The 27,694-nt window shown below is 36.0% G+C and overlaps 1 protein-coding gene across 1 annotated transcript; it reads left to right on the top strand.

The window, feature by feature from the left end:
- Positions 1-3,920: 3,920 nt before the first annotated feature.
- On the top strand, positions 3,921-19,273 carry nrgna (neurogranin (protein kinase C substrate, RC3) a). The gene is made up of 3 exons (XM_065284134.2): positions 3,921-4,107; positions 14,982-15,128; positions 17,295-19,273. The coding sequence occupies exons 1-3, from the start codon at positions 4,093-4,095 to the stop codon at positions 17,313-17,315; spliced, it is 183 nt and encodes a 60-aa protein (XP_065140206.1). The 5' UTR covers positions 3,921-4,092; the 3' UTR covers positions 17,316-19,273.
- Positions 19,274-27,694: the final 8,421 nt, after the last annotated feature.

The following is a 27,694-nucleotide window of genomic DNA, read 5'->3' as shown; positions in this document are numbered from 1 at the left end:
TACGTACCTTTGAGCAGTGCAAAGTTCATGGGTTCGTGCATGAGAAATGTACCAACAGATGTATTGCTTGAGTACACTGTCTGCCAACTTTGTAACTGTCAACACCGTTTGTTTATTCTGAATAAAAAGCTACTTCCTTTTTGATTGATGCATCTGTGCTGAGAATTAACCTTGGATGCGTTGTAATGACACTTCCTGACTGAGCACCCTGCAGCTCTTATCTCTACAGAGCCATTGGCTTGAATCCATTACCATACGGCAAAAAAAAGCATTTCTTTGCCCAAAAATATGTTTTAAATATATGCTAAATATTGTAGAAAGTAAAGCTTAAATTAAATATATTTTGAATTTGAAAATATATTTAGTTTTAACCTTCATATATTAACATACAGTATATTTCAAATGGTTTTCAGGGGCAACAAATATACATTTCTATTTTTACACCCCATACGGCAAAAAATATATTTTTCCCTGGCCAAAATATAAAAGTTTTTATAAAATGTATATATACAGGGGTGCTGTAAAGGGGGGGTAAACAATGACGATTCTTGGGGCCCACGAGTAAGAGGGGGCCCAGAGAAGCCCCCAAAATTGTGGTGCTAAAAAATATTTTATAGTAAAAATTATTAACTTAAAATTATTCTATTTGCTGTTTCCTGGTATCAAAAAATGTATTTGTTTAGGAAACACAAACGTCCGTGGGCCCCTTGCCCCCCTCTCAATCATCATAAAATGGTTCAGTCCGCCCCAATTTGTATAATCCAGGAAACACAGCTTGACTTCACTTATAGCATTGGCTATAAAATGCCTCAAAAATCTGGAAGTCAAAAACGGAAAGAGAAAAAAATAAGAAGTGAAAGAGGCAAAGGGTTGACATTATGTTACCCAATTTGCCTGCAAAAAAATCTTGACAATTTTTCTTAAACACTAAATTCAAGAAAAAATCAAGAAAAATTTGCTTACCCCATTGGCAGATTTTTTTTGCTTGTTTTATGCACAAAATCCCTTAAATGTAATATTTTTGGTCTTAAAACTAGACTTTTTTTCTTGGGTCGTTTTGCTTATCAAGAAAAAGCATCTTAATTTAAGAATTTTTAAATATTTTTTTTTTGAAAATCATTTTTTGCAATGCATAAGTTTAAATGTTGCGGTTAAAATGACTACTGGTGGCCGTTCTAGTGTTAAAAGTGCGTGATAAGGGAACTCAATTTTCTCCCCATGTTAGGTCAAGAAAATGCTGGAAAAAACAACAATATACAGTTTTAGTTAAAAGTTCAACACTGCAAAAAATGACTTTCTTACTTAGTATTTTTGTCTTGTTTTCAGTAGAAATATCTAAAAATTCTTAAATTAAGATGCTTTTTCTTGATGAGTAAATGAGTCTAGTTTTAAGACAAATTAATATGCAATTTAAGTGAAATTGTCCTTAAAACAAGCAAAATGATCTGCCAATGGGGTGAGAAAAAAATTGTGAAATAAGATTTCTTTTTTCTTAAACACTTAATTCAAGTAAACTTTTCTCACCCCATTGGTGGTCAAAATACCATAAAAGCGCATGGTTTTATGTAAATTAATATGAAAAAAGTCTCAGCTGTGTTGGGGGCCCCGTCAGGATTCTTTTCATGGGGCCCAAAATCCTTAGCAGCGCCCCTGTATATATAAGTATAAAATGTATAAGTATGTATAAATATAAAATTATAACTATATTTTTGCAGCTGAAATATATTTAATTTGAACCTTTTCAAACCTGTTATGCCCTGTCTATGTTTTTGTAGACAGGGCAGTACAAGGGCCTTAGGATTTCTGACCTGACATGGCTGCCATGACCTCACCCTCTCAAAGACATTTCAGCCTCGTAGTATTTAGTGCTTGACTTTTGCTATTTTAGGCAAAGCCATACAATGTATAGAAGGACAGCAATAGCCAAAAACAACATACATTTCTAACATGCATGAATGAATATATATAAAAAAGTAATGATTTCAATGTAAATAATATATAAGGGTGTTGTTTTAAATGTGCAATAATTTATTACAGTTGGAAAGGAAAGCAATGCGGTTTTCCTGTTATGATATCTAGGACGTACAGGGCTTTTTATTTAACATTTCTGCATCACAGTGTCACAGAGACAAGTGGGTGGGCTCATTTCACCCCAGCATCCGATCAGTCACTCAGGGTCATCATGAGGGTATCAAGCCACACCCCTACCAACCACTGTTGAGCAATCTAGCAACCAAAACTCAAACAAAGTTAGGCCTATATCTTCAAATGTGAATGTCAAAGAGACATGCCGGTTGGTTTATATCACCCAAACTGGCAAGATGCCTTTTGGAGTATTGTCACTGGCACATGCCAAGCAACCAAAAGGGGGTCGCACACCGGACAAGAAGCGCTGTGTCGCGTCTGACAACTTGGAGGTATCGTAGGTATCGTATAGCGCAAGTTTAGTCAGACAGCTTCTACCTCAAAATGCAAAATAGACAGAGCTAACCATGTTAATCGTTAACGATTTGGGACAAATATTATGTTATTTAATGTTAAACTATGTGAGTGGCCGTTTGTGGCACGACAGGGATTTGAGCAGCGTCCAGTGTCTTAGTGTGCGACCCCCAAAATACAGTACACTAGCAACGGAATTAACAAAGCCTCTGGATCAGAAAATCGTAGAGACATGGGAGTTGGATCGGTTCACTTGTGGTTCGTAGTATAATCACTAATGGATGTCAATTTACACCCTATAGCGACCAAACAGAGGTACCATAGAAACTGTTTAGCAAGACCTGTATCTCTGCATCAGAACAACGTAGAGACACAGTGGTTGGATCGGTTTACTTGTGGCCTGTAGCTATATTATAATAGCTATTTTATAATAAATTAGTAAAGTATTGTAAATACTGTAGTATAGTTGACTATTTACTATAGTAAGGTTCAAAAAGACTATAGAATCATCTTAACTGTCATATTGTCTAAGTTTATTGGTGTTTGTCTGATCAGTGTGAATTCACTCAATAAATAAATTACAATTTTTGTATTTTTATTAAAGACTTTCTTAAATGTGACTTATATTCCGATTTGTGCTTTGAATTATATTTCATGAGCTGTTACATAACAACCCATCAAGAAACAGTCTAACTAGGTTGAGCTCACAAAGCCAATATCTCTGCAACACCCTGCCTGATCTCACGAGAATTCATACATATTTTACGAGGTGGCTTACTAGTTTAAATTCATACGAAGTTAATCGCGCAAAAATGTATGATTCTCATAAAAAAGTAAAAACAATAACGAAACCCAACCCCAACGCCAAAGGGCTTGGAGTATAATCACTGGTGGATGTCAATTTACTCCCTAGCAACCAAACAGAGGTACCATAGCAACCTGAGACCTGTATCTCTGCATCAGAACATTGTTGGATCGGTTCACTTGTCCTATGTAGTTGTAGTATACTATAGTAAATTATAGTAATTGTATTATTTATAGTATATTATTGGTATTTTATGGTAAGTTAGCAAAGTATAGTAAATACTATAGAATAGGAATTTTATAACAGCTTACTAAAGTAAATGCTATAGTATACTACATTATTTTTTTAAGTTGAATCTAACCCATGCAAGTATTACTGAATGTTAGATTAAAAATATATATATATTTATATTTTCTAAAGATATTAAGAATAACTACATTGAAAAGCCATTTACCAAAATACTGCCACAGCACTCTTGTAAATTGATACTTTCCACCTGTGTCAACATACAAGAAACTATTGTGCACAGGAATCATCTGTCAAAAACATCTGTTCGAGACACTTGGCTAGAGATTTTTTTTAGTTTTCATACCAAATGTATGTACTTAAGCAATATTTAATGGAAAAGTGTTATGTGAGGAAAAGAAATGTGATAAATGGCACACTACTGTGTTTGTGTCGCGTTTGCTGATTGGTCCATTCCGTTCCAGCGCTTCACCATCTACAGTCAGAGCAGATCCAGAGAAGCGAGCACAAGCTGACAGAGAGATTACATCTTTAGGTTCATACTTCACATCATAGTTTTACAACAAACCTCAAACTATACAAACCTGTCATCTCAAGTGGCTATGGATTGTCGAAACGTAAGTGGAGTCCGTGTTTGTGTTTGTACAGAACTTCTGATTTACTCGCATAAAACCTCATTCATGTTTATTGCCGTTGGATTTTTTTAAACTGTTCAACTGGCAACCGTCGAGTCGTGAGGTAAATTACTTAAGATTTTGTGTAAACAAAGTAAACACTTGTCTAAGGAACGAACAATATGGAATTATAAGTAATATTTATATTAATATTCGTCAGTGTTCGCTTCAACAGTTTGCGTGGAAGACACGCGTCGTTAAATATTGGTTGAAATAAGATATAACGCGTTTTGCAGCGGGTTTTTCTTCATGAAACAGAAAATACACAGTTCCTGTTCTGTATGTCCTTCGTATAACGTTTTCAAACGGCGTTTTTACGCCCTTGAAGGGCACTTTGGGAAGGACGCATACACATGGGTGTACTGTGGGCTATTTCTTCTGAAGTGTGTGGCGATATTTTCCAATTTACCGGCTGCCCCTCACTCGAGTTTAAAATAAGTTATTAATGTCAAGTTCAAATTTGCTTTAAAATATTTTTATGCTCATTTGTCAGAGTTTATTGGCGTTTGTCTGATAAGTGTGAATTAGTTTAGTGAAACATTTACAATTTTTGTATTTTTATAAAATACTTTGTTAAATGTTACTTGTATTCGATGAGCTTTTCAGATTTGTGCGGTGTGCAATTGTATATTTCATGAGCTGTTACATAATAACCCATCAAGAACCAGTCTAACTAGGTTCAGTTCATATTTATAGGCTTCCTGGGATGGATGTGAAAGTACACTTTTACCATTAAATAAAAAATGAATAAACATTTAGAAAAATAAATGCATTACAATTAAAGAGTCAGATTAATCCGTTAAAACAACTCATTACCTTAAGTACTTGATTGAGAATAAGGGTAAGCATTATTTATTATTATTTTATATTTTTTTATATATTTTATATTTTTCAAGGTGTATACAGAGGTTGACTTTTATTGCACCAATGCTGAATTGTCATTATTTTTTATTTCTTTTGAGGAGATTTCTCAGTTTTGCACTTAGCACTTAAAATAGTAATTCTTGGAAAATGAATAATTTGTTGTTTGTGTGTGCGCATGTGTGCGTAATGCTAGGTACACACCACAAGATAATCGGGCTGATTTTGGGCCGATTTCCCCCCTTCCGACAATCCCAGCTATGTCCCGATTTTCTTGATGGTTCTACAGATTATCTTATCAGATTTTCTCTTGGTGTGAGGTGTGTTACGAGTGTCCATACCTGATCAAAAGAACGTCGGAGCCGCCCCGATCGCGAACCATGTTTAATTTTTACGATCAGAAATCCTGATGTGTGGGGATCCTTGACTGTCATACTCAAATATTTTAGCATTTTGTTAATGGACAGTCTACCCCTGAGTACCCCAATCCGATCGCGGCTCTCCCGGGATTAACTTAGTCTTATAAGGAAGAGAATGTTATTATTGCAAATTGATGTTTATTCCACAAAAATAATTATTAGATTATTTTTACAAATTTCACTTACCCATGATTAAAGCTGTTTCTCAATTTGTGTGTTTCCCATTTGAATGGTCAGCGTATGAGGTGGCTGCCTGCTACTGGCACTGGTATCTTTACTGTGCGTACACACCGCCTCAGACTTGAGCTTCATTTACAATGGAAGCTGGCTTCTCTCAGCTGCAAGAAGCGTCAAATCCGTCGGCGTTGCGTTTTGGGCGTCTTGAGCGACCTGAGCGTCATTCAGAGAGTTGAAAGAAGCTCAACTTTATGGTAATGAGCTATGACGCGGTTCAGCGGCAAGCAGCGGCAAAACGCCAGCAACCAATCGGATTATAGCCTAGACGTTCTTCGCTGGCTGATTTCGAAGAAACATACGATGTAAACTTTCGTTCTTACCAAAACATCAGTTCCGAGAAAATGATAATCGCTGTTGCTGGGTTTCCTATCATTTATGATATGACTTTATTTTCATATAGGGACCAGTTACAAAAGAACGAGGCATGGGATAAAATAGCTGGTATAGTTGGTGTCCCCGGTGAGTTTGTGAAGTGCGTGCTGATGATTTATAACATTTTACTGATAGATACTCAAATGTGTCTTGCCAGTAGGACTGCACAGTGTATCGTTTAAGAATCAATATCACGATCTACGAATCCATATAGTCACATCGCAGGAAGAATAGGTAGCTAGTTGATCCGTGATTCATGTTTCACTGTTACACAGATTAAACCAATTGCTCAGATGCAATAAAATAATAATTGTAATAATAATAATAGCTAATTATTATTTTTTCCAGACCAAATGTGACCAAAACGATTATAAAAATGCTGTCATTATAAAAGGTTTATAATGCCAATGTATTGGGGGGTTTTTCGTTACCATTTCATGGTGACACAGACTTCAGAGCGGCCAAAGCGTCAACAAGCTTCCCCATACTTTTTGACAAGCGTCCTTGACCGGGCGGCCTGAGCTTCTTTGGAAGCTTAGGTCTGCGGCGGTGTGTACGTACAGTTAAGGCTTTAGCTTAAATTTTGATTAAATAATTTTCTAATCGGTTGCATATTAAGCATGGATTTATCCCTCAAATGCATATTGCAGTCCCTTTTGTCTTGCTTTCTCAGATATTTCACCTATTTGCCAAAAATGACTTTCCTTGGGAATGTCTGACATCGGTAACAAACTTGCCAGGTGCGAATAAAGCTTGTCAGGCGTAGCAACAATAACTAAGGAGGGTGGGGCTTAGGGAGGGGGTCAATTCCAGAAGCAATTTTTCTTAGTGACATTGTTTTGTGTCTAAATATTAGGGCTGGGTATCGATTCAGATGTTCCAGATCGATTCGATTTCGATTCACAAGCTATCAAATCGATTCGATTCCGATTCTCGATTTAATTTTCGATTCTGGTTCTCGGGTAGGTTTTTATACTCGATTCTCGATTCAACTCAATGAATATAGACTTAATACAAATACTTTTATTAATAAAAAAAGAACAGTGAACAACAGCAGTTTACAAGTGGGTAATTAATAAAAAAATTAAAAGCCACAACACTAACGTTGAAGAAGACTAGTAATTAAAGTTAATCTTACGTTCAATGTTTGTGGAAATAAATATGAAAGAAAAAAATCGATTCTGCTCTTTCAGAATCGATTTTTATTAGACCACGTTTTAAAAAACGATTAATCGGAAAATCGATTTTTTTTGCCCAGCCCTACTAAATATGTATACGTTTTTTTTTTCAAGCAATGTGGTGCTAAAATGATTCTGTTTTGTTTGCATGTTTCATTTTGAAGTGGGCAATTCCAACATTATGGATGTGACATTTGCAGTCAAAACTTGTATTATTATATCTCAGACAATGCATTTATTACCAATCAACCATCTGTTTATTTTCTCATAAACCCCTGATGATAGAATCCAGGCAGAAAAATCAATCTGTGCTCATGTTTTTTTATTTTAGATGAGGGAAACATTGACATGGATGTGACATTTATCCGTTATGGACATGAAAATTGTGAAATTTGTAATTACTTTACTATGGAACATAATACAAAAATGGAGACTTTGCATCGAAATTTAAACCATCAAATATTTACATCTGAAATATCAGTATGGTTGAAAACTTTTATAAAAACTGTACTTTTCATAATAAGGTTGACATTTACATTGACTTGGCCAAGTGTCTTATACAGGTATATAAATGGGTATTTTTATAAAGGCATTACACCCACAATCTTCTGCCATGTTTACGTTCTTCAGTTAAGGGGAAATATCATGAAAATCTGACTTTTTCCATGTTTAAGTGCGTAATTGGGTCCGCAGTACTTTTATCAACCTAGAAAATGTGAAAAAGATCAACCCAGTAACTTGGTAAACAATTCTCTGCAAGCATGTGAAAAAATAGCTCATTGAAAATAGGCTCCCCTTGTGATGTCAAAAGGGGATAATACCGCCCCTTAATCTGCACTATCCAACCACAACAATGCCATTTAGTGCAGAGATCAGCTCATTTGCATTTAAAAGTGCCCACTCAAAACGGCACATTTAACATGTTTTAATAAATTATCTATATGGTACTTTTAGCAAAAACTTTACATATGTACTCTGGGACACCAAAGATTTATTTCACATCTTAAAAAGTCTTGTGAAATGTCCCCTTTAAAAGGATAGTTCTCCCAAAATGAAAATTTTGTCATGATTTATTCACCCTCAAGTTGTTCCACACCTGTATAATTTCTTTGTTCTGTTTTGTAATCAAACAGGAAACAGGAGCACCATTGCCTTCCATAGTAGGAAAAAGCTATGGATGTCAATGGTGCTCCAAAACTCTCTTCGAAATATCATCCTTTGTGTTCAGCAGAAAGAAAGAATTTCATCCAGGTGTGGAACAACTTGAGGTTGAATAAATGATGGCAGAATTTTTATTTCTGGGTGAACTTTCCCTTCAGCACTGTTGTACCTTCCTACGTGTCATCTTTAGGAGAAGCAGAAACAGTCGGAGATGTTACACAAGTCATCTTTTGCGTGGGTTCGGAGTTGTGTGTTTACAGAAATCTGGTCCAGAACTTTTTAGGAACAGCAATTATCCGTGTGTAATTTGAAGATGTGGTTGATAAGACAGATGGCCATCTGTATATACCAAACTGACAGGCCGTCTTTCTGATGAGACACTTGCAAGTAAAGTTCACGCAAGATGTTCCTTGATTGATGATTGGACATGATTGGTACCCGTCATGCTCGTCTGTTGCTAGGAACACTTTCAGACGTCTGGTTGAACGAGAGTTATGCTGCAGAAAATCATCAGTATTTTATCTTGATTTCCAGTAAAAACATCTAAACATCCTTAAAACAACTTTACATTAGAAGTATAAGACAGTTAACATTAGAAATTAAGACCACTTTACAAACCACTATAAAGGGTAGAGAAAATAAAGTGATTTGTGTCGCTTTAAATGTGGTATGGTTGTTGGTGCTAGTCTAGACAGACTGGTCTGAGTGTTTCATAAAGCTGATCTACTGGGATATCCATGCACAACCATCTGTAGCGTTTACAGAATGATCCAAAAATCTAGTGAGAATCAGTTCTGTGGATGAAAATGTCTTCTTGGCAGTGGCCACTGCTGAATAGCCAAAGTGGTTCGAACTGATGTAAAACCTTTAATAACCACTCATTACATCCAAGGTAGTCAGATGAGCATCTCTGAATCCACAGCACATCAAATCATAAAGGGATAGTTCAGCAAAAAATTTAAATTACCCCATGATAAACTTACCCTCGGAGATATATATAGATATGTTCATTATCTTTCAGGTGAACACAATTTGAGTTATTTTAGTAAATGTACTGCTTTTCTAAGCTTTATAACGGTAGAAAACAGGGTCCAAGACTTTTACAAAAAATCCAGCCTTCACAGAAGTAATCAGTTAGCGGTCACTACTCACAGTTCCTGTGCAGGTGCTGGATATTTTGGAAATATAGGCCATGCTTGCCGCTTGTAATAGATTTGGACATTGAGAGAGAAATGATCGTAAGATCGAATTAAGGATGGTTTCTACACAACATTTTATAAAGTACTGTCTGTAACGGTTGTTCATTTACATTTACATTTAGTCATTTAGCAGACGCTTTTGTCCAAAGCGACTTACAAGTGAGGTAAACAATAGAAGCAATTATGGCAACATAAGAACAGCAATACATAAGTGCACTGGAAATAGTCTCATCAAGTCCAACACAATATACATAGCCAAGGGTATGTTAGTAATTATTTTTTTTTTTTTTTTTTTAGATAAAGAGGAAGGTAGATAGAGAAAGAGATAAAGAGAAGGGTAACTAAATAAAGATAGTAAATCTGTTCAGTAGTCCAATGCGGTACAGAAACATCCGAATAATTGACTTTATATTAATAGACCTAGCCATACCATTAGTAAGACTAAACATTACATTCTTTCAATGTAAATTGTTGATTAAGTTTTTAAATGTACATTTTTAAAGAGCAAGAGACTTTTGACTACCATGCATCAATTTTTATGATTTTCACAATAGTTAAATGCCTTCCAGAAAATGTTCTTCTTTAAATATATTAACATACAAATCAAATAAAAGAACAGACCCTCTGTTTTTATATAAAAAAAAAGTTTAATCCTATCTTCATTTGTTCTCTTTTATCACCTCTCAAATAAAGATGGGTTTCTTAAAAAAAAAAAAACTGAGCAAGAAGCTGAAATATTAGACATCAGATTCACAGCGATGATCAAAACATATCGTATTTTACGGACTATAAATTGCACTTTTTTCATAGTTTGGCTGGTCCTGCGACTTCTAGTCAGGTGCGACTTATACAAAATAATTTCATATGAACCAAGTGAAACCATTACTGCCACAAGAGTGTGCTCTATGCTGCTCCTGCATTTATGTAATTCAATGGATTCAGTGATGTGGAATGACTTTGGGACCTTTTTGAACTTGATTTGGCTTGTCATGTTAATTAAGCCTATTCAGCCTCCCTGATTGTGTATCGTGTAAATAACTGTTTATGTTACTTTAACATGTACGGACACCAATTTAGCCTGCTGTTCTGTGCTATTGTTTAGTTGAATAACTTGCCTTTCCAATTAAAAGTCTGTAGCCTGGTCCAACCAGACTCTCGTACATTCATTTTATTTGTACAGAGAGTCTCGCCACGCTCCATTGCAAAGCGTTACTTCCGTTAAGGAGGGTCCATTGTTGAAGTTTAAAACTATTGGATCTGCCCAGAGTCACTCAGGATCTGCCAAAGCCAATTGCTAACGTGTGGTCGTGACATATATCATGCACCGAAACCGTCCGGAAACAACAAGTCAGAATAATCAGACAAACAAAACTTAGCAAACCTGGTTCTTGCTCCGGCTTTAACTTCTGTACAGTATATTCGACAGTTTTGCAACAACGGACCGAATAGCTTTTCTCACGTCTTTCTCCGCTGCCATTACTGAACTACAACTCAAACTGATGCACGACCTCAACGTCATCGTTCTTAGCCACCCCCATCTGTTCGCTGATTGGTCCTGCAGATTTTTGCAGGAGAAAACGAAACTCTATAGAGCCATCCCAGACGTACTGCTGAAGCGAAATGAAAATTAAGCGGAAGCACGTAGGAGGGCGGAGCCAAGCTAAAAAGTCTGTTCTTCAGCTTGGAATTTGTAAAATCATTTCTAAATAAACGGGACATATAGTCCAGTGCGACTTACATATGTTTTTTCCTCTTCAAAACGCATTTTTGACTGATGCGACTTATACTCCGTAGCGACTTATAGTCCGGAAAATACGCTACATAGAGTTTTTCCTAAGGGGTTACTTCTGGGTTTTCCAAGTTGGGTAAGAGCACCACCTGGTGGATAATAGCTGAAATACGGATTGCAGGCAAAACTTGTAATTGGCAGGGAAATGTTAACTCATCAGTGGCGGGGAAAGAGTTAAAGGTGCAGTCAGGGTGTTTTGACGGCATTTAGTGGTGAGACTGTGAATTGCAATCAACGGCTAGGTCCAAAGGTCACCCATCCTTTTCATATTCCATTTCTGTCAATAGATCCTCTTAAATCTTACACATTGCACTAGGGCTAGGTATCGATTCAGATGTTCCAGATCGATTTGATTTTGATTCACAAGCTATCAAATTGATTTGATTTCGATTCTCGATCCGATTTTTATACTCGATTCAACTCAATGAATATAGATTATATTAGGGTTGCCGCGGTGACAGAATTTTCCTACCGGTTAATCGGCGCGTCACAAACCTGGTGATCCCGGTTTCACTGGGTGGGAGGGGCTTATAAATGCGCATGCAGATGTGCACATTTTACTTTCACTTTTGAATTACGCAACTGTTTAAATGCAGTGCTTGCGTACGCTGCGTTAAATCACGTATGAATTTGCATGCAGCAGCTGGTTTAATTAAGTGCTTGAGTCAATGTGCGCAGGTAATTCTCACAGAACCCGCCAGTCCCAAGCAGAGCAACCGGCTACTTCTCCATAAAGCGCTGCTTGAATGATGGGTTTATTATTTTTCTTGATGAAAAACACAACAACAAAATGATCTCGCTTATATTAAACATCATATATGTATATTATAACAAAAACGAGTAAGCACGCGGCTTCTGTCATCATCTGGTCAGTCAGCTCGTCTCGCAAACTCTGACAGAAATAAATGAAATCTGACACCTGCTGCTCTGTGACGTGACGCGCGTTCAGCTCCGTTGAATTCAGACAACAGACACATTCAGTTGTTAGTGTTTGCTCTCTCTAACGAAACTAAATGATTTAATTACACGAAAATATCAAAACGACGGTGAAAGACGGTGTCGCGGTGGGCAAGTGAGCTAACCGGTGAGAGGCTGAAGCATCGGTTATCACCGTTTCACCGACTATGGCGGCAAGCCTAGATTATATAGAAAAAAAAACTATTAATCAAAGAATCGATTTTTTTGCCCAGCCCTACATTGCACCTTTAAATATTTTTTGTGATTAAGTGACATGCATGGACATTCAAAACAAACATGCTGATTGCTCAAGTCATTATATTGATTGACAGTACCCATCATCCTCGTCGGTTGCTAGGAACACTTTTAGACATCTGATTGAACAGGAGTTATGCAGCAGAATATCATCTGTATTTTATATTGATTTCCAGTAAAAACATCCTTAAAACAACTTTACATCAGAAGTAAAAACATGTAGGATGCCTAAGATTGTGTGTTTCTGACACATAAAGAGCTTTATGGGTTATAATCACAGGCAGCCCCAGAGTCCTTGTTTGTTGTGTAATAGATCATTGTTTATCCCCGCAAAATACTGCTGAAACCTCAGAGGACTGTCAGGTTTCCAGCCCACGCAGCTGGATCCTCGAATTGTTCGGTGGTGAAGCTTTGAATGCTTTTAGCTTCAGTCCCTTGACTATAACGCACTCCCAGCTGGCAAGAGAAATTTGTCGAGCTGTTGGAAACTTGAGTCTTGCTGGGGACCAGTGCCAGCTCGTATATCACAAGATAATGAGAATAAAAGATCACAATGATTTTTCATCTTAGAGAGAGAACTGAAAAGATTTTGGAAATATCATTTTTTTTATCAATTAAACAAGAAAATTGTATACAGTTTCTGTTTTTGTTTAATATTGCTGGTTACAAATATTATATTCTAAAATGAAACATATGATAAAAAATGATTTTGTAAAAAAAATCTTTTTAAACAGATTTTCCAGTTTAGTAAAAAAAATTTTATCTTAGAGCAGGGCCCAAACGTTTCATTCGTGACACACACAGGTCTAATATATGGAAATATAGAGAAAACACACCTTTGTTCTCTTGTAAAAGAGAGTCGTTCTTAATATCCTTGTCATTTTATGAATGAAATATATTAATTGCAATACCAAAATACCATTTGGTATATCGTATCAAAATGTTTGTAATTGCTAGTCATTACTAGACCAAACTGTTTTTGTGTCATGGGCCACAACAGCCAAGCAACCCATCTTATCCCACTGTGCTGATCCACAGTTTGAAAACTTTCATCCTATCTATATTTTGTTCTCTGATTAATAACTTTTAAATATTGGTATTTTGGTAAGGGTGGATATTACGAATCACGATATTACAGATTAACATAAAACCTCATAAGAAACACTTTTATGCAAATGTTTTCTCTTAATTGATGAGATAACTCGCTGGGAAAGAGTTAATAGCATAGACCTTAAAATATGTGTCTGACGTTCCCATAGGTTAGTGAAGTGCTTTTTAAATCACAAAGTACACTCACCTAAAGGATTATTAGGAACACCTGTTCAATTTCTCATTAATTCAATTATCTAATCAACCAATCACATGGCATTTGCTTCAATGCATTTAGGGGTGTGTTCCTGGTCAAGACAATTTCCTGAACTCCAAACTGAATGGGAAAGAAAAGCGATTTAAGCAATTTTGAGCGTGGCACAGTTGTTGGTGCCAGACGGGCCGGTCTGAGTATTTCACAATCTGCTCAGTTACTGGGATTTTCACCCACAACCATCCTTAGGGTTTACAAAGAATGGTGTGAAAAGGGAAAAACAACCAGTATGCAGCAGTCATGTGGGCGAAAATGCCTTGTTGATGCTAGAGGTCAGAGGAGAATGGGCCAACTGATTCAAGATGATAAAAGAGCAACTTTGACTGAAATAACCACTCGTTACAATCGAGGTATGCAGCAAAGCATTTGTGAAGTCACAACACGCACAACCTTGAGGCCGAGGGGCTACAACAGCAGAAGACCCCATCGAGTCCCACTCATCTCCACTACAAATAGGAAAAAGAGGCTACAATTTGCACAAGCTCACCCAAATTGGACAGTTGAAGACTGGAAAAATGTTGCCTGGTCTGATGAGTCTCGATTTCTGTTGAGACATTCAGATGGTAAAGAAACAGAATGAGAACATGGATCCATCATGCCTTGTTACCACTGTGTAGGCTGGTGGTGGTCGTGTAATGGTGTGGGGGATGTTTTCTTGACACACTTTAGGCCCTTTAGTGCCAGTTGGGCATCATTTAAATGCCACGGCCTACCTAAACATTGTTTCTGACCATGTCCATTCCTTTATGACCACCATGTACCCATCCTCTGATGGCTACTTCCAGCAGGATAATGCACCATGTCACAAAGCTTGAATCATTTCGGACATGGTGCATAATCTAAAATGGCCCCCACAGTCACCAGATCTCAACCCAATAGAGCATCTTTGGGATGTGGTGGTATACAGTATTAATATGGTGTTCACAAACAAGCTATTAGGTTGTGATTTTTGGAGGACAGTCTCAGAATTGTGTATCTGCCCTCACAACTGAAATGCTGATTATGTTATTTTCTTGTGGACCGCAGGAAGGATGCACTCAGCCACAAGATGAGGATATCATGGACATCCCCCTTGATGACCCGGCCGCAAACAAGGCTGCTGCTAAAATTCAAGCTGGATTTCGAGGTCACATGACCAGGAAGAAAATGAAGGATGACAAGCCTAGGGAAGAGGTTAGCAAAACGGGCTAAAAGAAAATTATTTCTTTATTTATGACACAAAATAGACTCTAAAAGTGTTTTTAATTACAAATCAATGTTACATTCATGTAAATATTTCTCATCCCTTGCGTCGCATACTTAATTAAATATTTTGGAATTAAAAATGTACCACCTGTGAAATCCAGGCTAAAGTCTCAAAGTTTTATTTCCATCATTTGAAATTTTAACCTTTCACATGACCTTACTCAGTCAATTTTAAAGATATCAAACAAAATGCTCTGATACATTATGTAGGATGAGTTTATACAACAACAGTAATTCACAGTTTGTAGTCTTTGAAACTAATAATTATTTTTATTAATCAAATGTTTTATTAAACATTTTAGGGCATATTTAACATTTAGGCATTTACATGTATTAATTTAGCAGAGAGTTAATCCAGTGCTCCGGCTGCTCCCCAAACCAAAAACTTCATTTTGCGACCCACTCAAATATGTTTAATCTATACCGGGACCCACCAACTTATTTTTAATAGAAATATGAGAAAAATACGCATTTACCTTTTTTATAATTGAGGGAGAGCAGAAAAAAACATAATTTTAAAAGATAATGTTTTAAACAGATATATTTTTCTGTTACACTTGTTTTCAGTAAATATGACTATGATCTTGTTAATATTTAACAGCAGACATATTTTGTCATTTATCTTTGCAAAAAATTATTAAAGTACATGTTTCAAAAGCAACTCGACAGGACAAAACCCGACAGAATTTTTTAAAAATACATTTTTTTAACAGTATTAACACTATGAAAATTAAATTAAACAAATTAGATTAATATACATTTTTAACTTAATGCATCAGTATTGGCAGCAGGACAGAAGTAAGGAACTCCTGACATTTAAACCCGATATACTTTTAATTTGAAAAACATGCAAACTTCAGGATGTGTTTGAGCACTTAATAACCTGTAGATTGATCCGTACTGTAACAATTGAAACCAGAAACACAACGCGTTATTAGAAAAAAATGACCGCTTTAGGAATTTACTTAGCATTGTTGAAAATAGCTTTCTGGACCTACACGCGTGAAACGGTGTATCAAATCTTGCTTTACGTTCTGACCGCACTGCATTACCAGGCTGTCATCAGGCTGTTAGTGCCCTTATACCACCTTGCATGTTGACATTTTTAAGGTTTCATCAATTGTTTATATACACTATAAAACAACTTTTTTTAGTTAGTAATATCCTGCTTTGAAACAGTCTGGCCTGATGTTAGTTTTAAATTGTTTAGAAAATAACATTGCAGAGTGATGTGCAACAGTAATGTTGTCAAAAATGACTTCATAGCTTTGCAGTAAAATGAACGCCCTTGGGGTTTGTGTCATCCAGTTGAATGAAGAATTCAACAATATTGTGGGAAAATATATCATGAATTTTATTTTAAAACCTTTAAAGCATTGTCTCGCTGAGAGTTAAAAGTTTCTGGAAAATTAAGGTCATAGTAAAAAAAAAACAAATTCTGAATCTGTCTTGTATTAACATGTTAAAGTATCATTTATTAGAACAGCACTTAATCACATCTTTAACTTTTATTTCCATAAAGCCAGTGTTATCACAATCACTTCTTTCTAAAATCAGTGTTTGCAAGTGGAGTACAATTTTGTTAAGCAGTATCCCAGCAATACCGCCTTAATTGCTTGTTGCTAAGCAATGATAATGATGGTACTCAGTTGATGTCATGTGAGCATCCTTCTAGGTTGTTTTGCTTAAGTATTGAAATGCTCGTAATGTGCTTTTTACATAAAAAAAATAAGCTATATAACATAATGTGGTTTAGTGTTTTCAGTGCATTTTACAAAACAAATTCATTAAATTGTCCTTTATTCATTTGTGCTCCTGTATAGCTTAGAGTGGTAGAGCGTTAATAGCACAAAAGGTCATGAGTTCAAAAAATATATATACCATTTAATGCACAGTAACTATCTTTGCATAAAAGCATCTGCCAAATGCATAAATGTACATTTTCAATAATTTATGCATTTAATGCCTTTATTTTAAACTATTAGATGGCAATGCCAAAGTCATGGATCTGATTCTGAGGGATTACATACATGAACTAAACTTGAATGGATTCGATAAAAGTGTGTAAACCAATATGTGTCTTTTTATTTTTAGAAACAACGAGAGCAGAAGTAGCTAAGAGGAGCACATCGCCACCGCCCGGACAGCCCATCACTGCAATAACCAGAGCTCTTTTGTTCAAAAAGGACCCTTCAATGTGTAAAACATCAACAGCCAAACTCCATGCATATGACTAGCAAACTCTTTTACACTTCTCTATTCTTTTTTTAACATTTGACTGGCTGTTTCTTACCTGAAATAGTCCCACAGCATGACATTTTCAATTAAATTTATATTAAAGCGATACTCTAGCCCAGTGGTTCTCAACTTCAGTCCTCGGGCCCCCCCTTCCAGAACATTTTAGATGTCTCCATATATAAAACACCTGATTCAGTTCATCAGCTTGTTAATGTGTTAATTAAGGAAACGTTTCAAACATTCTGGAAGAAGCCTAATGAGTGGAATCAGGTGTTTCATGTAAGGAGACATCTAAAACATTCTGGGAGGGGGGGCCGAGGACTGAAGTTGAGGACCACTGCTCTAGCCAAATATCAAAGTTACCCCGTGATTTACTCACCCTGAAGCAGTAAAGTCCATCATCTCTCAGACGAACACATTTGGAGTTATTTTAGTAAATGTTTTTGCACTTCCAAGCTTTATAATGGCAGAAAAAAATGCCCAAAGTGCATTTATCCATCACAGAAGTAATTCACAAGGCTCCAATGGGTTAATAAAGGCCATATGCAGGTAATCAATGCCATTTTGTTAGAAAAATATCCATATTTTAAACTTTATAAACTATAAAACCTAGCTTCCGGTATCACCGCCATCTTGGATTCACGCAATTCACGAGAACGTTTTTGCGTAGTGAGCATTGGTTGCAATGGATACGTTGCATAGTGACTCTCATGAATCGCGTAAGTCCGAGATGGCGTCATTATCGGAAGATAGGTATTATCGTTTATAAGGTTTAAAATATGGATATTTTCCTACAAAATCACATTACAAAACTATACTTTTTTTTGCTGCATTACATTTTTTTGTTGAATCAACTCAGATTTACAAGTTATTTCAACTTTAGAAATGAATTGTTATTAGTACAGATAAGTTGTTGTAACTTATAAAATATAGTTGGTAAGAAAGTCAACTTCATTTTTGAAGTTGTAGCAACTCATCTCTAGTCAAGATAAATAATAGTAAGTTGACATGACTTGTAAATCTGAGTTGATTCAACAAAAACATTTAAGGCAGCAAAGATTTTTTTATAATGTGTGGATTACTTTTGTGAAGGATTAACGCAATTTTGGGGACTTCAAAGTCATAAGTTGTTCCCTGATTCCTCTCTTCTACCATTATAAGTTTGGAAGAGCAAGGACATTTATCCCCAAAAAATTTGTTTGTCTGAAAGATGATGGACTTATGTACACTGTTGAAAACAACAACTTTGTTTTGCAAGTCCATTCAACCTACTATTTTAAGTTTTGGCTTGTAAACTTATAAAATCAAGTTGAAATTGTTTAACTTAATTTTTAAGTTAAAGTAACATAAAAATATATGTTAAAGGTATTGCAGAGGATTTTGTTTTTCCGGGTGGATCATCAAGACTATTGGTCCGCCTAGTTGTCAATCAGGAGTGTTGCGCAATTGCATTTTTTTAAAAAGTGGAGGAGGCGGTTCTTTTCTAAAATTCTAGAAAATCCTCCGCTACACCTTTAATTTGACAAAAATGATGTGTATTTTCTTACAGTGTATCTCGATTTGCTTGATGGTGAGTAAATCATGGGGTAATTTTGATATTTGGTATCGCTTTAACCTAGACATGTGTTTGTAATTTGTCAGCTTTCAAGTGTTGTGCTTGTTTCCTTAAACAAGGCAAGCCAAATACTCTGTCAGAAGGTTTGTTTCTTCGTTTTGCTCTTTTTGGCTGTACTGAATCTTTCAATATACAAGTATGCATTTACTAAAGGTCAGTGTTTTTTTCTAGCATAAATTTTGTTTATGCCTGTTTAATAAAGCTAATTAAGTTCAAAATATTGACTTTCAGTGTTCACTGAAACTTTTACAGTATGTTTGCAGTTAGTATTTAAATGTTAATAACTATGAAAAATAACTACTAAGTAGGTGGTTAATGTATAGGCAGCTGATTGTAATCGACGAAATAAGATCTGACAGTGTGATACGGATGAAACAACGGCATTTAAAAAAATTTAAATGCCGTTATATTTTATTTGCTCATTTTTAATGAAAACAGTCCTTCCATGAGGAAAAAACACATTTACTTTCAACGTTAAGACAAGATGTCAAAATGTCACGATCACACTATTTGGTTAAATCATTTTTAAATATAACGCCGGATATGTTATTAAAAGAAATATTTATATTTAATTTAGTGTAATATTAAACTGTACCTGCCAAAATGATTTGCAGCTGTTATAGTTATCTGAAAAGTCAGAATCTAGCATTTAAGAGAGACGTGTAATAAGAATAATCATTACTAATGCAGTGTGGTCAAACTCCAAACATATTATGCACAGAAAAAATATATTTCTGCATGTTTCAAATCCATGTGATTCAGGAAATAATATTCCCATTGCTTAATCAATCTTTTAAACAGTGAGACTGTAGCCATTCAAATAGCACAGATGCTCATTAAAAATGCATTGCTTGCGTGCTGCCGTGCCTGGGTTCATCTTGTGGTGCATTTGCTTTTCTCTACCTGTCTGTATGTATCAGATCATCTGTTGGTGACATTTACGCCAAGATTAGATACAACCTACTGTAATGCATCAAAGGCATGGGTTTAAATCCAAGGGAATGCAAGTACAGATTATACAAATGACTCTTTACCAGTGATGCACAGTGTTTACTTTATACTGGTCAAACAGACGTTTGACTGGCAGTTTTAGTACAACCCTATTCTTCGCATCCTTCCTACACTCTTGGTTGGAGTTCTTCCAGAACTCGTCTTTTAATTACAGTACACAACTCACAACGGACGGGGGAAAGTAGAGCACGCTGTAATTATGTCTTCTTGTCCTGTCCCCTGACAGTTTTTAGCGCATCTACTCTGCCTCCACAATGATATCTAGCAGTTAACGTAGTGGCACAAGATTTCTGCAAGCTCCGGGTGTATACAAGACACACTATACACTCAAAAATGGGGTTAATAGTGAACAGAACACACCGCTGTGTTAAAAATTACCAGGTGCTGGGTTAAAATAACAATAACATTGGGTAATTTTTAACACAGCGATGTGTCATGTCCAATATTTACACAGTCGTTCAAAACAATATTAAGTCCATTCCCATAGACCCCCATGTTAAAGGATTAGTCCATTTTCTTAAAAAAAAATCCAGATAATTTACTCACCACCATGTCATCCAAAATGTTGATGTCTTTCTTTGTTCAGTCGAGAAGAAATTATGTTTTTTGAGGAAAACATTCCAGGATTTTTCACATTTTAATGGACTTTAATGGACCCCAACGCTTAATACTTAACTCAACACTTAACAGTTTTTTTAACAGAGTTTCAAAGGACTCTAAACGATCCCAAACGAGGCATAAGGGTCTTATCTAGCAAACAATCGTCATTTTTGACAAGAAAATATCCGGTCCTGAAAAGCGCCAGTGTGACCTCACGTAAATGCATAGTGACATAGAGAGGTCACGTGTTTCATATATGAAACGCACATTTGCGGACCATTTTAAACAATAAACTGACACAAAGACATTAATTAGTATCATTCGACATACAACAACATCGGAACGGTCCTCTGTCTCCACACTTGTAAACACTGGGGCGTAGTTTCGCGTTCGTCCTCTGTGACCTCTTGACGTGATGACGTATTGCGTGAGATCGCGCTGGCGCATCACAGGACCGGAGATAGACGAGAAGACCCTTATGCCTCGTTTGGGATCGTTTAGAGTCCTTTGAAACTGTTGAAAAAAACTGTTAAGTGTTGAGTTAAGTGTTAAGTGTTGGGGTCCATTAAAGTCCATTAAAATGAGAAAAATCCTGGAACGTTTTCCTCAAAAAACATAATTTCTTCTGGACTGAACAAAGAAAGACATCAACATTTTGGATGACATGGTGGTGAGTAAATTATCTGGATTTTTTTTTAAGAAAATGGACTTTACAGAAGAAAATAATCTGTTTACAGCCTGGTACTAAACGTTTTTGGTCTGTATAGCTAATTTTGCCATTCATGGCAACTTTAAAGGGGTGAACTCTTCAAACTTTTTTACCCATTTTCGGGTATCAGCAAGGGTAAATATTTACCAGCGCTGGGTAAATATTGGACAGAACACATGCTGGGTTAATAAATAAACCTGTGCTGGGGTGTTTAAATGCAATGCTGGGTTTGAATTCGTAATTGGGTCAAATATGAACAAACCCAACTGTTGGGTTATAAAAAAAACCTTTTGCTGTGTTGTTGTTTCCCAACTATGGGTTGAACAACCTGATCTCATGAATTTCTGTGTTATAGTTACAGAATATTTTGCTAATTTATCCGTGTCATTGTCACAGATCTTCACATTTTTCCGTGTCCATACCACGGACTTTCTTTTCCGTGTCAGTTTCACTTATTGGTTACTCAAATGTTTTTGCTAACCATTTTCTAACCATTTCCGCATGGGTTTGGGGTTAGAACGACTTTCTGTAACATAAAATGACATCCTAACCCAACTCTAACCCTAATGTCAGGTGACAATTGTTAAAAATCCAGAAAAAAAAATCGTATAAACCAATAGTTAAAGTAACATCCTAACCCCAAATCTAACCCCAAACCCACACGAAAATGGTTTAAAAACAATTGAGTAACCAATACGTGAAACTGACATGGAAAAGAAAGTCTGTGGTACGGACATGGAAAAATGCGGAGATCCGTGACAATGATACGGATATATGAGCAAAATATTCTGTGGCTATACCACGGTACTTTGTGAGATCTTGTTGGGGTTGAAATAACCTCAACTGTGCGGTTTGATCATATTTGACGAAATAATGGGTCGAGAGAAGTGCAGGAAAATGAGAAATTACATGACGGTGAGAAAATGACAACTATATTTACCAGAACACACCGCTAGGTTAAAAATTACAGAATGTTGGATATTTTAGCCCATGGTTGGGTAACAACAACCCAGCACTGGGTAACTTTTCTCTCAGCGGTGTGTTTTGTTTAATATTTACCAACCTGTGGGTAAAAACCACCCAGCATTTGTTTTTCTAAATGCCTCTACAGTCTATTTTCTGTTTTTTGTATACATTATCAATGCAAAAGCTACAGTGGCACCTCAGAAATGCATGCACTATTTACATGGTAGCTCGTATGTTTGGTGCTTTGAAGGTTTGCCAACTATAAACTGTAACTGTATGAATGGTACTATTACTCCCCCACCTAAAAATGAAACATACATACAGTTGGCACCCCACCAATGTTCAAATTCAAATATATTCCTTTGAGGACTTAAAAAAAAACTCCTAAACCATTTATACCTGATCCCAGACAGTACGCCCACAAACCACCCACAGTCGCTAACCGTCTAATGCACAATCCAGACAAAACTGGAAGAGACTTTCTCAATCTTCTGAGTGTCAATCTGACTTTTCTAGGCTATACTGTAGGAAGATTTACTCAATTTATGCAAGTAAAGACATTCAAGTTGTTTTTGTACAAAAGCTTTTTATAATATATAATAAATAAATGTATCGCTATGTATTTATATTTAGTTTAATATGCTATGTCCATTAAAACAGAAGCTTAAGAACATTTACGATTTGTTTATGTCTGTTGCATTAAGACAAAAATCACAGGCAATTTAGCACAAATTTAGACTTTCTGAAAAGGAGTGTGCCATCATAATGCTATCAAGATTATGAGACATTTTCCAAAATATTAAAGGTGCCAAAGAATGCATTGAAATAATCTGTTAAAATGTTCTTTGATATTTACATAGAAGTAATGTAACTTTATTAAGTGCAAAAATGATCCAGAAACGTTATTTCATGTCCATTTAGGATTAGCCTTTAAGATGAAAGGGCCTATATTACCTTATTTGGAAGGGTCATGAATAATAATCTGGAGCTCTGCTCTGATTGGCTGTTTCTCAGAGCAGCTCCTTCAGTAGTTCTGTATGTGTGTAAACAGATCTTGGGGTGGTGTCGCGGACAGGGATTAGCTAAAGCCAGGACTAGGCCTTAGTTTAATTAGGAAATATAACTAGTTTTAACAAACATGCAGTACTGAAAACATTACTGGCGTGCATTTTGAGGCCAAACTAAGGGCACTGATGTATTTTAAGATATGTCACTGCAAGTTGTTTTCAGTTTGGACAGCTCTAACATTTATTTTAGTCTAGGACTAGTCTAATCCCTGTTCGGGAAACCACCCCCTTATGTTTCATTTCATTTATTATAGAGGAAAGGTTCAAAAGTAATATCAAGATGCAATTTAAACGGGCCGGACTCCAGCTGGTTTCCAGCAGGTTCCTGTTCTGCAGAACATAAAACAATAAACACAACTCACAACATAAAAAACACACTTTTAAACATAAGCTAAACAAATACAAGGACTAAAAACATCAATACATTCAATGCAGACAAAACTAGGACAATTTATAAACGATCAGTGAGTACAAGTGTAACTTTTCAGTAAAAATCGTTTAAGTCTGTATCAGACCAGATAATTCTCTGGTATTTTTATGCAGATTGCATGCTTTGTAAAGGTCATTTGTTTGATTCCTAGGACAAAAGCAATGTTTACAGACTCAATAAACTGTACGTCACTTAGGGCCTGTTTACATGAGAACGCTTGAGGGTGAAAACGTAAAATATTTTATCGGATGTGCCTTTAGTTTACACAGCGACGGCGTTTTGGGGGCTCAAAAACGCAAAAAAGTGAAACCACCCTCCAGAGTGGAAATCTTAAAAACGCTCTACCGTCGCATTCCCGGCTAAATGGTAAAAACGCAAAAATCTGCTCACGGTGGCTCTTGTCGCGTACGCGTTTACGTTAGGGATGCGCTGATAGGATTTTTTTGGGCCGATACCGATTTAAACAGGCAACTTCTGGCCGATACCGATATTAAACACTTGTATACAATACTATACAATTGGTCTATTAGCTAGTTTATCGTATCGGCCTTTCTCGTGCAATTGCGGATATGCCGATGGTTTCAAATTCATCAAAAATCGGCCGATTAATATCGGCGGCCGATACATCGGTGCATCACTAGTTTACGTCACATGCATGAAAACAACAAACATGTCGGATTATTTCCATACATCGGACCTTCAAGTTGCCATAGCAGCTCTGATAAATATACATTTGATAAATATATTGTTGATGCGCCAATTCGACGGAGGCAAACCAGATGGCTTTGGATGAGACCTGCGAGAACAAGGAAGAAGGTTGTACGCAGGCGTGCGGACTTGGTGTTGTTGTTTGTCAGTGCTTCACATTGCCACCTAGCCGCCTGGAGTGCATACTACATTGAATATCACACACTTTTGCATCACCATATGCACGCACATTTCCTCCTCAAAACGCTCAATGTGTGATAACACATCACCACTTTTGAGTTTTCTTTTCAGATCGTTTCAGTGTAAACATAATACGACGGTATATCGTTTTAAAGATTTCCACTCTAGAGGGTGGTTTCACTTTTTTGCGTTTTTTAGCCCCAAAAAACGCAGTCCCATTTAAACGAAAGGCACATCCGATAAAATATTTTTACGCTTTCACCCATGAGCATTCTCGTGTAAGCAGGCCCTTAATTGCAAACAAATACAAACAAACCATGGTTGATCTTATTTTATGAAAGTCATGTGGCTCTTCCTGAATAAATTGGTGCTTTTTTTACCAAATCTTGTAAGAAGTGATGATGAACTGTTGTGTGTTACTTCGTCTCTGTTAAAACCCAACAATTGCACATGTTTATCTAAAAAATACTATTTTGTGCTAAAAATACTCTTCAAGAGTCATTCTGAGAAATATGCACGTATAGGGCAAACAGTTCATATCGAAAACAAATCACAGCGCAAGGAATTCAGCATAGCAACAACACCAACATGTCTGAATCGATGGGTTGTGGCTGAATACGCACTTCTGCTCTGTGTTCGGCTTGGCTGTGGGATGAGAGCCTTAAGTTGCTTTGGAGCCGCTGAGCCCACTTTACGCCTACGTCGGCTCCCACTCGCGCTGACACGTCCAGGGACTCAGCCGGGGGTGGGAGAGTTATGAAATATGAATTTCACTCGGGTTTCCAATGGCAACACAGAGAAAATCTGCCACTCTGTTGCCTTCTGCTTCTGTAGGTTTAGATGTTTATCTTTCATCTTTGTTTTGTAATGATAGATATATGTGTCATTTACAGAAATTATTATAATTACATGCTGGTTAATGACTACACACCAACTGACTTGCATGATAGAAAATGTGATTTGTGGATTTGTGCATGTGAATTTTACATTTAAACTTCTTTATGTCAGACTTTAATCAAAGCTAGTAAATCTGGCTGTTTCCATAGGGCGACAAAATTTTGTGCATTAATTCCAGTGGAGGGCAGCATTGTATAAACATGTCCAATTATATCCACATATTTGTTTGTTTATTCCTAATGCCATTCCAGCATCTATTCCATATACAAATTAATTAATCCACACAAGTTAATCAATAGCGATAAACATGTTGGGTGGGGTCAATCTGACATTTCCAATTTACAACATGCATGTTTTTTTACAACCTGGGAGTAAACCAGATTAACAACATACATGTAAAGCAAGGGTGCAAGGAAATGCTATACATTACCTTATACCTTCGCCATACATATTATTCTAACTAATACATATATATATATATATATATATTTACACAGTTATGTCCATATATATTTCGACACTGACCCAAGTTTTGTTATTTCTACAGTTATATAATTAATATTGGTTTAAAGTAAAGACTCGCTTCACATCAATATTGATGAGTGGGTTGCTGTTTATTTTTTCTCAGAATGTACCAAATTGTGGATCTGGTATCTATTAATATTCCTCCTGTCTGACTAATAGATTTGTTGTGTTTTTAAAACCTAAATATGGTCTGTATCACTTACGTGGAGATCTCCGTGAACCACATGATGTGGGTTCAGAGCCACAGCTTCCAAATGCAAATGTCGCACTTAAAATCAACTCCAGACCTTTAACATCCTTCATTTATGAGAAAATGATTTAACAAATAGACAATACCTGTCCATAAAATAGCTTTTGAGTCAACTGTCCCATTACTTTAAAAGGGGGAGCCGCATGTTACCGCATATCAAATTTTAATGAGAATACACTCAAATTACAGCAGAGAGTTTGTAATCCAAATATATATTATATAAAAATGTTTTAGTAAACAGCTAAAATAACAAAATGTCCAAATATATATGGACCTTTATATATATATATATATATATATATATATATGGGTGATTCTCATGAAATCCAGATTTAGAAGGTGTCCAGCATCAGATTTTTTAAAAAAGCCATTGAAGCCATTTTTTTTAAGATCTGAGATATAAGATTAAGATCTGAACTTACTTTAACCATTATTTTTAGAGAATTAAAAAAATATTTCCTATAGATTTATTTTCATTTTTTAGATTATCATTATCAAAAATTATCATTACCGCAACATGATATGACATTAAATATATGCATTTACAAACTCTCGTTTCGGTAATGAGAACCAAAAAGTTGTCTAGGTACTATGACAAACAAAATTTATCTTTAGAGAAAAAATAAGAACTGCTTACCTGGTAGCCATCTTGAGTGTCACAGTCAATTCCAACAATTTTTTCTAAATGTTAGTTCCTTGAGGGCTTAAACAATGATTTAAAATTGTTGCGGAGAATGAGACAATTTTTCTTGGACACATTTATATTCCTTATTATAGTCTCTACATTTACCAATGATCACATGTTTCTTATTTTCTTGAACATTAAATGTCTGCTTTGGAAGGAATGATGTACTATTTTGCACATGATTTCAAATGACATCATACAAACCAATTTTGTTGTTTTTTTCCACATTTAAGGGGAAATTTTCATTACCGCAACGTGTCCATGACTGGATTTGGGTTCTTTGACATGGAAATATTTATAATTAAACAATAAAAACCTTCAGTGCATGCTATACTATAAACACTTACAGTAAAGAAAATGAGCGCTGTCTTTAACTCATTGCCCGCCATTCTTTTTTTTTGTTGTTGTTGTTGCCCGCCGGCATTTTTTGTGATTTTCAAAAAATGCCTTCCAGGAAAATTATCTTCTAACAAATATATAAACATACAAATATATCGAATGAAAAAACAGACTCTCTGCTTTCAAACAAACAAGAAACAAACAAACAAAACGGGGAAAAACATTTCATACTATCTATAGGTTTTTCTCTGCTTATAAACTCTAAAAAAATCTG

The sequence above is a fragment of the Paramisgurnus dabryanus genome, chromosome 5, assembly GCF_030506205.2.
Source record: "Paramisgurnus dabryanus chromosome 5, PD_genome_1.1, whole genome shotgun sequence".
Classification (NCBI taxonomy): domain Eukaryota; kingdom Metazoa; phylum Chordata; class Actinopteri; order Cypriniformes; family Cobitidae; genus Paramisgurnus; species Paramisgurnus dabryanus.
The sequence above is the reverse complement of the archived record's forward strand: the minus strand, read 5'-3'. Positions and strand labels throughout refer to the sequence as shown.